Below are 14,740 nucleotides of genomic sequence, written 5' to 3'. Positions count from 1 at the left end.
TATATTCCTAGGAATACTGTTAATTTTTGCCATATCCTGAGCTCCTGTGAATGCCATGCCTGCCTTTTGCATCACTAGCATTCATTTCTTGTTTCTTTTGTTTGTTTTTTTTAAGAGGATTTTTTTTCCTTTTTTGAGTCTCCTGATGGTTAGTAGAGTTTGTATTGCAGTGGGAGCTGGGGTTCTCCAACAAAGATCAGAGCTTTGTTGTGCAAGGTGCTGTTGGTGACTTTAAAAAGCTACATATATATATGACAAGACTGACAAAAAAAGAGATGAGGGGAACACATCACTGTGTTAATCAGCTATGCCCAACTTAATCAAGGCGTGCCATTTATCTAATACACCTTTTGGAGAATAAGCCTTCCTTCCACCTCACTTTCTAACATCCAGATCCTAGTCCATCCTATACCGAAGCAGGAACCTGTGATGAATCTTTTGATAATGGACTGTTGCTTTGACAAACTACTCCTCTAGTGAAACACGTGGCTGTCTTGGCAACAATAATAGCAAAGTGTGGATTTTGCAGAAGAAATAGAGGCTTTGAGGGCTAGAACACCAGGCTCTGAGTCTATAAATTGCTGGACTGGGATGTTAGATGCCTTTTAATATTTTCAAACATCCAGTAGAGTAATGAAAGAACTGTAGGACTATCCTGATGTAAGATCTCGGGAGAGTTGTTTTCAGAGATCGTGGGAGCTCACAACTTGTTTAAGAACATGAAGTCCTATCCGAGTAATAGCTGGAAATAAGTTGCTTGATTTTTCTATCCCCAAAGACAAATTCTTATAATAGCAAAAGTGTAAAATCCAACAAAGAGAGGCTTGATACTTTGAGATACTCAAGCCACTTCATAGTGGGGAAAAAAAAGACATACTGACAGTGAGACTATTTGGGGTAAATAATGAGGACAGACTTCTCGGAAATAAACTTGGCATGGATTTGGCCATGAGATGTCAGATTCATAACTTGGGAAATGAAAGTCTCTATATACCACAGAGCAGGCCCTATCCAGGCAGTGGCAATTCAGCCTGCTGAGCCACAGGGATTTCTTTATAAGCAGTGGTATATTAAATGTGGAATTGGGTAGGCCAAAGGGACAGCAGTAAAACAGAGACAACGTGCAGCGACCAAAAATGAGCTAAAGGCAGACACACTAATTACTTTGCAGTAATTTTATTTTCCTTTACTGTTGACTATTATATCTTGCTCCTGGAACGTAAATGCTTTTCTTATTACTTAGATTTCACATCTGGTACATTTTTTGTTTAACTGAAGTTGTGGAGGAAAGCAGTTTTTGTCTAATTATCCGATTTAGTGCCTTTATCAACGTAAAGTTGAGGGCCAGGTTTTTATACTGTGCACATAGCTGGAATGGGCTGAGGAGGAGCGCTTTTAGACAGGCCTAGGTCAACAAAACAGATTCATCCATCACATCTGCCAGAATAGAAAGATAGTTGTCTTGATGTTCGGTCAATCTGAGACCTTTCTGCTGAGTCAACTGACAAGATTGCAGATACTTGTGACAAAAAGAACATTTATCCACTAGTAAGTGAACTGAAGACCACCTACATATTTGGCACTGGGTCTTCAGCTTACGAAGCTCTGAACTCATCTTGAATGCCAGGATATTGCTGTTTGCAGTCGTCTTCTCTTTATAAGCTGGGAATCGACACCAAAAACTAACCTAAAATAAGAAAAAATAATAAAAGAAAGGAATTCGGAGATGATAATGGTGGAAGGTGTGAGAGCCAGTAGAAAGTACAGTAAAGAAACCCATGACAAGTCATGATAAATGGGTCGTTATAAAATTCATGTTTAGGCTGCACCAGTCTGGGGATAATGCCATTCGTCATGGCAACACTGGGGCACTAATGAGCCCTCATTGCATATTCATGGCTTTGGCGCCTCTCTTCTCTCCCTCCCTCCCTCCCACCCCGAACCAATGCCTGGTAAATATCTCCACCTCAAGCTGAAACTCGACTTAGGCTGCTTTTTTTTTATTTGTTATGTTGCAGCAATTACACTGTAAAAGTGCTGCACAAGATTGATTGCTCTGATCTGTAGTTCAATTGTAAATTAGAATACACATCCCCCTGGGGACACACGGCCCCTATTTGTGATTAAGAAAAAAGCCCCATAATAGACTAATAGCTAAAGTTCTCTCTCTTTTACTTTCAGGCAATTAGCTTGATGAAATGGCCTCTTTTTGTGTACCCTGGAAGTGTAAACCGATATCATAATGAAGTATATGATGTTTATTCTATTATTTTCACCTTGCCATGTATGCAGGAATGCATAAATAATGGCTGCTTTGTCTAGTACATTTACTGATTCAGAAGTAAACTATGTCTTAAAGATGCAGTGTATGATCCTGCAGCCTTATATGAAGCTGGGCACTGTGACTAGTCCCTATAAAAACAAATGTACTGCCTAAAGAATTTGGAAACCATTTTTAGTCAGGTGATTAAATACTGTTTGCAAGGCACTTCCATTTATAAAGAACTTTAATTGAAAACCTTCCTGATAACCTTGTGAGAAAAGTAAGGTGTCTCCATTTTAGGGAAAGGAAAACTGATGGGGAGACACTGAACAAATTACCAAAGCCCACACTGGACCTCAATAAGTGCTTAAGAAATCCTAGCTCTTTGGAGTTTTTTCAGGCAATCAGAAATGCCCTTTTTTCTCTTGTAAAGTATTATTAACACTGGATGGTTTGTAGAATGGCTCTGACCATGGCTTGCCTCAAAAATATAAAACTCTGTGGTGTCACAGTTGCCTTCATTACCATGTGACATACATGGCTAAAGCTCTTTCACCTGAATCCAAGGTGAATATGGTCATGCCCGTATCCAATATCATGTGTTGGATGTTGGCCTTCCCAAGGCTTAATTTGAGCTGTCAGTCTGAGCAAATGAGTCGTATTGTGCAACAGCACTATAAATGTGGTGAGTGTGTTCGTGCAGTTGAGTTCAAGATAAATATCTGTGAAGAAAACTGCCGTGTAGATGATAACTGTGCATACTTGCTTTGTGACAATAGGACCTTCAGCATTTGCGTTTCAGTTTGGCCCAGGAGTGCACTTTTGAAGCGACACTTCCAATCATCCCTGCTTACCATGCTCCACAATATGAAGCAATCTCAGAGCAGGCAAGCTGAATTCTTTGGGGTGAAACTAAACCAGAAGATGTGGTCTTGGGAGCTCCAACTGCTAAAGTGCTTTCAGTTCATGGATGCATACTAGAGCTAGTCCAAGTAAACCTCTGACACGCAGTGACCTGGGACAGGTCCCTGCGCTCACTTCAGTGCACAGTGTAGGCATACTTTTATTTACCTATTTGCCAAGTGAAGTGGGATCTCTATCCAAGAAGTTTTGAGAAGCTCATATATATGATAGGGAGGCCATGTGAAATAGCCAGAAAAACCTGTGGGAGAAAATGCACTGGTTTATGTATCACCCCGTTGGTTCATCTGCAGTAGAAACAGTTACATTTAGTCTAAACTGCTGTGAGAAGGAGGTTCTACAGGGAAATACAACACAGGAAACATTTTGCCAAGGAACACTACCAGTGCAAGCCTTTAAAGGTAACACTCTGTACATGGCTACAATACCATATTCTGTTTAAACTTGTTCATCATTGTCTTCTTGCATGACAGCCCTGGCATTTAAAATATGTTATGGGTGACACAATACTTTCACCTGGTGCAGACATATATCACTGGAAGGATGTTCTCATAAACAAAGTGCTGCAGGCTATGATCTTATCATTCTGCTCTTCCTTCTTCTTAGTTCAGTTCAATGACAAACACGTATTTCTATTCTTTGCTCCAGTTTCTGGTCTAGAGAAGCCTAGCATTGGAACAACAGGTGATGTTGCAAATCAGGAATGACAGGCATTGGTGGTGGCCTGGTGGGGGAAAGCAACAGACGGGGCAGAGAGAATGCAACATATTTTATAATGCTTTGACTGGTACACTGATTCTACATGGTGCTGCAATTTTACAGCATTAGTAAAAGTTTGCTCATGTGCCTGCCTGCACGTGCACATTCTTGAGAAAAACATAAAGAAAATTAGAGCTTTCACATGTAATTAGCTAACTCTTAGCGTGGTTCAGCTGAGGTGTTGGGCAGACAGTAAACTTCCAGATAGCTCACAAGTAAAAGGACTAAGGCTGTTCCGGAGAAAGCTGGGCGTAATAGTTCAGAAGAGAAATTCCCGACAAATTTAGCAGGCATCTAAGGATGTTCTTGCTCTATGCCATTACACCATAGTGTAGCCATATAGGACTTCCTCTTCCTCCTCTCCTCCCAAGCTCAGCCCCTGATGGGGTCCAAGGCTCCTTCTCCTTGGGTAGCCCAAGTTATCATCTTCAAATTATTTAAGAGTTAATCATCATTTTCTGTTTAAACACACTGGTCTGTGGACTAAAGCTGCGTGAAATTCCCTGTTCTTCCTGAACTTCTTCCTGGGACAATGTATGAAATAGGACCTATAACTCCTGTAGAGGCTGGAACACCTTTTACATGTAACCCTGGTTTTCCAGGTTCTCCAGTTATTTATCTGAGAGTGTGTATGACCAGGCCTAGTAAAAAGTATTGTCACTTACCATATATAAACATCATGCTGAGAATGAAAGAAACCTAAAGTGTGTCCGAGTTTAAGTTTGTGGAATTTCTACAAAAATGTGGGTATTTTGCAAAATTTTTGTGCTAATGAAAATGCCATTATATTTTTCTCTCATTTTATAGCTGGCAGGGAAGTACTTTTTCTGTCCTTTGGGTGTTTTTAGGATTCCATTTTTCCAACTAATTCTTTGGCTAACTGATAAGCTATAAAAAAATCAGAGTGGGTCATTTGAAATGTTTCAGTTCAGTAATTTCAAAATAATTCATTTTTTAAGTTTCATTTATAAATTAAAATTTGAAACCAAAACATATTTCAAAGTAAGTAAATATAACTGGTAATTTAGAAAATGTCAGGCTGGACACTTGAAGTGATTTTGAAATACTCTTTATTTTTTTCTCTCCTTTAGATTGTAAGCTTCATCAAAACCAGTTGTTTCCTGTGAACCTTTCTGATTGTTTGGCATTTTCCAAAACAAGGTTTTAATCAAAAACCTCAGACCAGCTCTACTATTTTTTTCCCTTCTATTCTGCACATAATCCACTTGTATCATCAATTCAGTATTTCGGTGTATTTTTATTTGGAATGGCTTCTGAGGTGAAATTATTGAGAACTTGGTACACTGAGTCAATCCAACATTCAAAATTTCATATGCTGTTAAAATTATCCATGCTTCTGTGTATCCATTCTGTCATGCATTAATGTAAAAGCTTATGTTTCTTGAGGCCTGCATACGTATGGTCTGTTGTCATTTCTGTTCCTCTCAAATAAGACTGATCTAAAATATTTCCATTGATGTAAAAATGTGTCTGAGGAGGCTTTGCACAACTTAAGCACTATTTCTTTGCCGGAATGTAAAATCCATAGCAAGTCTTCCTGTTAGGAGGATTCCATCCTGTAAGAAAAACACACCTGATATTTCAGGGAAAATTTTCTTCTTTTCCATCATGCAAACCACAGAATTCAACACCAAATAGCTGGCACTGTTACTGAACTAGCACTGTTAGAGTGGGTAGAGCTGTGTTCATTACAAAACATAATGTTATTTTTACAGACAAGGAATCACTTCTCAGCATATGATAAGCAACATTGAATAAATAGTAATCCTTTAACCCCTAACAAAATTACCAAAATTATTTTGAGGTTCATTTGTCCAAGGCTTATGTAGGCATTTGCCAAGGACAAAAGTTGGAGTAAATTCTCTACAGAAAAGTGTTGAGTTTGGAGTGCGAGATTGTGTTGATGTTTCAGTTCATCTTGAAGTAGGAGAACCTTCTGCCATAAATTTCAAGTGGTGCTCAAGAGGAAGAAGAATTCATACAACAAGGAGAGCAAGCGTGCCAGTGGCCAAGAGCCTACCACTAGAGATAACGCCTGGGTACTGTTGCAAGGTGAGGGCCCTCACAAGCCACCCAGCAAATGCTTTCAGTGCAAGTCTTGCTTCCCTCCTTTTCCTCTTTCCAAAGCTTGTCCTGTCTCTTTTCCTTATCCCAATGTGCAGAATGTCTAGCAAACCCAAGTTTTTGGACAGGCTTCTGGAGAGAGGAGCAAGCTTTCAAAACAACCATTCATCTTATGTAGGAGTAGCTGTACTGGGTTAGACCAAAGGTCCATCAAGCCCATTTTCTGATCTATGCCAGAAACCCCTAGCAGATATATAGGGAAGTGTGAAGCAGTCAAACACAGTGTTATTCTTCCCCAGATATATTTTCCCAGTTCCCATCACTCAGTGAGTTAGAGAAAGGCTGATAGTACAAGTTAAATAAAACCAGAATATTTAATGATATCAAAGAACTATCTTCCGTGAATCTCTAGTCCTTTTTGAATCTGTTTATATTTACAATATTCTGTGGCAGAAAATCCTGCAATTTAATTACGTGCTATGTAACAATACTCTGTTTTATTCACTTTAAACCTTTTTTGATCCTTGTTCTAAAATGGTGAATAAACATTCCTCTCTTCACAACATTCTTCATAACAACTGTCATTTTATAAATCTTAGTCACCTCTTTTCCAAGCTGAGGAGTTCTAAATTTACGTAGTTTCCCCTCACATGGAACTGTATATGCTACAATTATCCACAGGACAATCATCACCAAACCCAACTGTTGTTACTGAGAGATTCAAGCTCTTACAAAAATTAATTTATTTAAAATAATCCTAAAGGTGCAAATATCTGAAGATCAGGCAAATCTTTAAAACCTGCCTGCAGCAAAATCATGCAATTAGAATCATGCTCATAAGTGTTAGAGTCTTAAAACATTAATAGATCATTTTAATGGAAGGAGTTATTAAAATTTGTACTTGATTTGCATTATTACAACACTGAATGCACTATAGAAAGCTGAGTCCATGAGAGAAGTACAGTACAAAATAGTCTAATAGAGTTTCTTATTATCTGAGCTGGAACTTTAAAATAGATCATGCTTTACAGTTCTGCCTGAATTTTATTTAGTTTTATTTCTCTTCTAAATTGATAAGAACTCCTGTTTTTATATTAGAAAATGAGAAGGAGGATAAGAAAATAGCTTTAAAAAGAGAGTGAAAGATTGAAATGAAGCCTCAGAAAAGTAATATGAGCAGCAAAAAAATCCTTCCCAACATATGTAATTTTTATCATATATTAGAAGTGTTATGGTTCTGATCTTACTGTCTCATAACCACTATCAAAACTCCCTTCAACTGCAGTGTTTCTGTAGATGATTTAGGAAGAAGTTGCCCCAAATGTGGAAACAATTATAGAGAAATTCATGACTCATTAGTAAACATACCCTGTTGTATTTCTGTTACAAGTAGACTATAATTTCTGGATGTCTAGATGACATCTTTTCTATTGGGCATTTCCCCTCCATGATGTGTTTATAAAATTGCCCATGTTTCATTAGCCAGCCATCTCCAGCAAGCCTGATGCACAAATGTCTTCCTTAATCCAGTGAGAAGCTTCTCCCTAAGAAAGCTAGGCTAGTACTAAGTAGTGACAAAGAAGAGTTCACTGGAGTCAATGGAATAATTCCCGTTGATTTCAACAGAGTTTGGAATAAGCCTCCATGGGTTAAAAATACCTGTAATCACAAAATGGAGGCCAGATTACAGTGATCCTGTTCCTCAGCTGAGATATTTTTGGTTTTGAATTCTTTAGAATCCCTTTAAATATTTCAGGAGTATGACCCTGATGCATGGTTGTTGAAATTAATGTTTAGAGTTGAGTTGATTTGAACCATTATTGGAGCGTGCTCTAAATTTTTCAGGGCAGCGCAAATGTTTAAAAATGGTGTCTTTGTTTTCAAAAACTCCATATCATTTAGAACCAATGTGCCAGTAAGTTAAACAAAGGAGAGTAATTGTACCTATAGAGGTCCTGTAGAGACAGAAAAATGTTCTGTGGCTTCTGAACTTAAAATATCATGGTTTAAAATTCAATGATCGTATTCTTAGCAGGTGTAAGTCATCATAGCAATGATGCTGTACCGCTTCACATGATACTAGTAAATTGACTTGGTGGTAATTAAGACTATCCCCTGTGGAATAAGGACCAAGGACAGGAGAAAGTATAAGTTGATATTTTCTCATCACAAAGATGTGGTAGACAGAAATATTCATGCATATAATATACATCTTGCCTATATGATCCCCAGGGGTCTAAAGTAATACGTTCAGAATAATCTTGGAAAAGGCACTTCTCAATGGAAACTAAAACTCCTATAAGTACTCTGTAAGTTTCTCTTAATTATAAATGACAAAAACGAAAATAAAGCTTTAATAGGCATGGATTTGGGAAAAGTTCAACTTTCTTTAAAAATCCAGAGCGTCTTATACTCTCTTGTTTTCTCAAACCCAATTATTTCACATTATTTCATCCTAAGAGAATCTCCATTTTTTCCCCTTTCTGTCCGTGGGTTTATTATGTCTGTATTCCACAGCCCAAGGAAACAAATGTAATTTCTATTAGTCAGTAGGTAATGAAAATAGTCTGATGAAACATCACAAATTTTTACACTGAATTTGTAGTGTAAGTTTCAGGGGAGAAGGACACCTTTTAACTCAATAGCCACTTCCATGGAAATCCAATACAAGCTATACTGTCTGCCACAAAGATGCGGTTCCTTTAACATACCAGCGTAATGAGTCTTTTCCAGTATTACTTTTCTTTGAAAAGTGTTTTCTTTCCTCAGCATGAAAAGTGCATCTTTTCTGATCCTTGTGAAAATCACTTTTTTAACAGCTCCTTCAAGGAAATACACGTTTCCAGTAGCATAGTTTCAGGCCAGAGATCTCAGATGTTCATGAAAAACACTCTGACCTATGCATTATGCTCATGACTTTCTCAGTATGAAATGGATTTTTGAAATCACTTTTTTTTAAACTAATTGCTTCAAATCAAATCACTATGGGGATGGTAGGTCTAAATTCCATTTAACCAAACACATAGCTGATGACCAAGTCCCTGTATTCTCATTTCAGGTATTAAGGTCCCACTATCCCAAAAAAAATTTTAGAAATAGAGTCAATTAAGAGAGGAAAACTGTAATGCATAGTGATGAATGAAATTGGGATGCATTTGTTTAAAATGGCCTCTAAATCCAGAATAACCAGGATTGTGATGACATTAAATGACCAAATATTTACAGTAGATGAAGACAGATTAAAAAAGGAAAACTAGCATATACAGATTACCTGTGGAAGTCTTTAATTCAGGATATTAAGGGACATTTTAGATTAGCAGAAATCCAGAAATTATTACATATGATTATAAAATCACATTAATTGAAACCAGTTTTGTCAGCATTTGAATTATACTGAGATCAGTGTTTTATATCATGTGAAATGTATGAGGCACAAAATACTGTGTATTAAAGGTCACTGAACAAGAACCAATACCTAGGTATCAAGTGCAAACACATTACAATCAGAAGAGTTTTTTGAGGTGTGAAAAAATATATTAACAGCAGGAAGTAGAAATATTTGAACTCTTCTCTTGAAGCCCCCAAAAAACAAATCCGGATAACTTTGTGAAAGGCAGGCTCCAGGAGAATTATCTCTACAGGAACTCTGATTAGACAGCTTTTTCTGCTATCAATGTCTACGTAGTCCAAGTAGTGAAACATTGAACATAAGCAACTTTCTGAAGCTGGTTAACATATTATGCTCTTTTTTTACTTGTTGGTATCCTGACCTCTCTTGTATGATGTAGCACTGAGAAGCATCTTTTTTTCCTTTTTAATATAGAGCATACAGGTGCCCACATGTGAAGACTAGCAAAATGCTACCTGTTGTTGAACAGCAAATATTTTGTATACAAAGCAAATAATTTCAGTTCAGTTAGCAGAAGTCATGTGACACATGTTCATATGCTATAAAATTATATCCAATATCCAGGAATATATTTATTTGTATTGTCTTGGTGCCAGGAAGTGCCCTCCAAGCTTGAGCATTATACGTTACACTGTTACCTTATACTGTACAAAGTCAAGCATAGAACAAGAAAAATTTTTGCCTTGGAGAACTAACTATCCAAAAGATTTCAGTAAAAATATCTGTCTTGGGACGTGGGCCCTTAACTCATCTAAATGTATTTAAAAGCCCAAAACCACGTAGATTTAAAAAGCAGCAGATCAGAGGAGAGTCGGTGGCAGAGATGCCCTTATGCTAGTTTTTTTGGATAGTGGCAGAGTCACGTGTCGAGATTCTAATTCTGTAACCTACCTGTTAAGAGTAAAAGAGAAGCACAAACACAGTTTCTTGCATGCAGAGCTAAATGACCAGTGAACTAGTCCCATTTTGTGCATGTTGGAGGTTTGCACATCTCTGGAGTTTTTTGTTTAGCAAAGCAGATGTGCAAATGGATATACCGATGACCTCACCTCTGAGAATCAGGTCTTTTCATGTACTATTCTCCTGCAGGCAGCAAGAGACCTGTGGATCAGCTGGCATTTCACACTTGCAGCTAATGTAGAATTTGTGAAGATAAAAGTGAGCATTAGTAATAGAAGCAATATTTTGGACACAAATCAGCTATATTTAATGGGAAAGGTGCAAATCCACATTATGACTCAGAGATGTATTAGCTAAAGCCTTGCTTTAACCTAGAGAGAAAAAATTATATCCAAGGGATCTTACCTCAAAGAGTTTCTCTCTTCTTTGGCAAAAGTGATGATTAGGCTAAATCTGGCTATGGGTTTTATCTGTAGTTGGGGAATATATGATTTAGTTCATACAGCATTAGCTGATAGGCCAGTCTTGGTTCAAGATCCTGATCTGCAATAAATACCTGTTCATAATCAATAGAGCAATGAACTTAAAATAGAGCTGAGGACCTAGTCCCTGCTGCTTTGGCCTGGACAGAGCTGACCTGGTAAATCTTCGGGGAGATGAGATCTTTTTGCACACCCAGTGTTTTCCGACTACCCTCTGTGTTGGGAAGTCTGTGCTTCCAGATAGGCTCACAAGTCCAGAAATTGCAAAGCCTTTCACACGCCATTTTTTTGCTGATAACAGATGCTCTGCACTGCAGCCTGGGCTGTTTGGACTTCCACTAACACTGCAGCATGTATTATCCTACAGTGCTAATCACTGATCGGTGCTGTCTTCACTAAAACAAATCTATCTATTGCAGAGCATGTTTGTGTCCTCTGCCTCACCTAGAAGGAAAAATCATGTTTGGTGGCTAGAAAGGTATCATCAGCGTTTCTATATCAGTCTTCCTTAGTCCTGGGAATTCATCTCTGCTCTGCGGTTTTCTGAGTTTTCTTTGTCAGTGTCTAACAGGTGGCTGCTCTGATGTCTCCCAGCCTACAGTTCGATGCCTTGTGGCTTTCTTCCTGGCTGAGAAATGCCACAGATGGAAATGAGCAGTTTCGTTTCTTCCTGCCAAGTGTACGGTGATCAAGAGGTGGCAGCCATTCCCACCTGCCCCAAATTATGGAGCAGAAGTTATACGGGAGGCCTGCTGGATGGAAGCATAATTTGGTAGCACTAATCCATCTTTCTCTGAAAAGTTAGGGGATGTGGAAGAACATATTCCCACCATCAAAACTGGCCCCTTGGTGGTTACGTGCCATTCAGCTTGAGCAGGGAAACCAGTTTATCACCTCATCACTTAACTGTGTGATCTCAAGGCAAAGCTGAGGTATACCCATGGGCTCAGGAGATAAGATTACATTATCAACACTGTACTCGTGTTCTGAAGATTTTCTTGTTTTGCATCTCAGAATGTGGCACATTAAAAATGTGGTGGGATTCTCAGTTACACGAGTACTAATTTATAGATTCTTCTAGAAAGAAAGAAAGAAAACAGAAAGCATCTCTCCCTCCCCATCTTCCTGAGTTCTTTTAGAGGGTGTTCAAGGCCCCGATCTAGGTCAGAGCTGTCATAATCTAAAGACTCCTTTGGTGAAGAATTGTGTAATCATGTAGGAAACAGTTTTTAGCCAGAAGAACCTGAGCTATAGATGAAGCACCTGCACACTTTTGTGTAAAGGCAGGATGGTATGTATGTATTCTGCAAAGTGTATTTTGCACGTAGTTGAGAATAGTAGGCGTATATATTCAAAGAATAATCGGAGGTATATGGAAAAACATGTTTTGAGGGCTCATAGAGACAAGGAAAATACAGATGAAGGGGGAAGAAGGGAAAGAGAACAGACACGGAGACAACTAAAAGAGTGACAAGTATGACAGTTAGGAATCAGGTAGGACAAATCCAAATATGAAATCCAAGTTGGAAAAATGTGTCTCTGGCCTTGTACCTCTAGTTTATTTCTCCACAATGATGTTATGATGCTTTTTCTGCTCTTCTTTTATGCAAATGAAGCCTTGAGGTTCTCTTGATTCCCACCTCCTTATAAGATGCATCCTTTACACATTCAAAACATATTCCCATCTATCCAAGATTTAATCATTCCTTTTCCATCACAATCTGAACTTCACTACCATCCCCTTCATCAGTTTTCTTTCTCTGTGAAACATCAACAGCAGTGAAATTCACTGAGAGGAGTACTGTCTTTGTATGCTGGATTTACTGTGGTGAGATCACTGGCATACTGGTTTATTTTAATCTTCTCAGAAGGAATACCTAAACTGCAGTGAGGTCATGACTGTCATAATATCTAAAAAGACATTTTGGGGGGGAAGTAGAAATTTCCCTATCATTTAGTAAAACTAACAGAATTTGTGCCTCTCAAGTTTGTCGGACAAGTTAAGATTCGGGATTTTTTTGTCTGTTGTACAGCATATTATTGCAAAAAGCAGCCTTGTTCATACTCTTTTTTCAAAATATTGCATAAATCCAACACAACTTGCAGGCAAAGCAACCCATTAAAGCAGTGTTCCATTTTGAGCAATCATCTGGAAGTATCTTTACCTGTTATACATTCCCAGTCACATAAAGTCAAGAGGAGAAAAAAAAATCAAACTCTCATGATAACCTGAATGTCACCGCATTGCATTTGTTAGGCCTTCCATATCATTCAGAGCTGTGGATGCCTCACTGAGAATGTCCTAGTCCCCTTCTCTTCCAAGGAGAAAAATCCTTGGGGCATCCCTGGTGCCGTGGTATCACTATTTAATATGATGTATTTGTGCCAAATTGGTCAACGGAGTAATGCCACACAGGAATTTAGACCATGACATTTCAGGCAATAATGGTGACTCAGAGTGTAGAACTTTCACTGTTATTCTGATTTTACATCCAGTCTTTTCCACTTTGTTTGCTAAGTGAAGTGGCAGGCTTAATGATATAATTCTGAAAGGTCTCTAGATAGATTTAGTTCTGGAAGAAATGTGTAGACAGATGGAATAATATGCCTTGTTTTACCATGGCCAATGCATTGTATTTTAGTGTGTTCTAATGAACTTTAAAATGACTCCCCAGTGTGCTTGCTCCCTAGGTCATAGGGGTTACTTTGAGTTTGCTGTTTTCCTGGATTCTTGAGATAAATCCCTCCGGATTTGGTGGGTCAACAACAAAGTGCTGGTAACAAATACACTGCTGCTTTAATCTAGTGCTATGCTTTCTCCGTCTTTGCTATTTGTACATGCTAACAGTTACACTGCTCATAGTTTAGCAACTTTAGGGCATCAATGACATACAGCTTAAAACCAGGTTCTCTTTTGTACCTGGAGACTAAACATCCTTGATGATCTGTGTGACATAGCAGATGCCACAGGTTTAGTTTTGCTCAAAGTGTTTAAGAGCTTTAGTTACCCAGAGAGGAGTGGGAAATTAATGGAATTCGTTGATAGTGATAGCAAACTGTGTGCTCTAAATCCAATTGCAAGCAAAGAACCCACCTCTACATATAGCTAATATACATAAATATAGAAAGCCTTTCTGTTTAAAAAGAATAATTAATAATGCTTAATGGTCCATGGATTTCTGTGTATGAATTGTAAGGGATTTGAGAAGGCTTAGAGAGGTGGAGAAATGGTTTAATACTGCATTGTTTAAAATTATAGGGTTTTAAATTGTTTAAAACGATAAGCAGATAAGGTTTCCATGCCAGATTTGAGACATTTGTTCTCTTATTTGTACTAAAATTTCAGCTTGAGCTCACATTGTCATTCTATACAGACTACTTTCCAGACAAGCTAATTTGTCTACCTGTGTTCCATTTTAGGTCTTGATTTTAATTTGAGGATGATTCCTGCTAATACCAAAGACTGGATAGGACATCCATTAAAAGTCTACACAGCAATTGAAATGGAAAATTCCAAAAGAAACCCTATTAGAGTTTTTCTCCATCAAATCAACATTACAGACTTCTTATGCATTTCTTAATTAGACATCGATATTAACTGGACTGTTGCATGATTTAAATCTAGCTCTTAATCTCAGCTATTCTATGCTGCTGTAGTTTTTATGACATCCAACTAGCGACTGCTTTATGCATTAATCTATCTGGAAAACCACCTTCACATTTTTTTTTGTCTTTTTTTAGAAGAATAAAGGCCCCAAGAAGGAAATGAAAGCTTTTGGGTTCAGCCATTAGTAATTTTCTGCTTAGTATTTGAAAAATTGCTTATTTTAATTGCTTCATAGAAGAAAAAGATATCAAAGCTAACGTTCTTTCTCTCCAAACTTTGTAATTATTTCTCTCAGACTCTTATTTGAAATGCCT

The 14,740-nt window shown here is 37.9% G+C and overlaps 1 protein-coding gene across 14 annotated transcripts in view; it reads right to left on the bottom strand.

Moving 5' to 3' along the window:
* Positions 1 to 1,179: 1,179 nt before the first annotated feature.
* Positions 1,180 to 14,740, bottom strand: part of LOC106485329 (uncharacterized) — a 41,287-nt gene continuing 27,726 nt past the window's right edge. For 8 of the 14 annotated variants that reach the window (XM_067305873.1, XM_067305877.1, XM_067305871.1 and 5 more), the window contains one exon: positions 1,180 to 1,687. In XM_067305873.1, the coding sequence (XP_067161974.1) occupies positions 1,406 to 1,687 (282 nt within the window). In that variant the 3' untranslated portion in view covers positions 1,180 to 1,405. The other 6 variants (XR_010885764.1, XR_010885765.1, XM_067305879.1 and 3 more) reach the window with 4 other exon arrangements.

This window comes from Apteryx mantelli, chromosome 15, assembly GCF_036417845.1.
Source record: "Apteryx mantelli isolate bAptMan1 chromosome 15, bAptMan1.hap1, whole genome shotgun sequence".
Classification (NCBI taxonomy): Eukaryota; Metazoa; Chordata; class Aves; order Apterygiformes; family Apterygidae; genus Apteryx; species Apteryx mantelli.
This window is presented reverse-complemented; position numbering and strand designations above follow the sequence as displayed.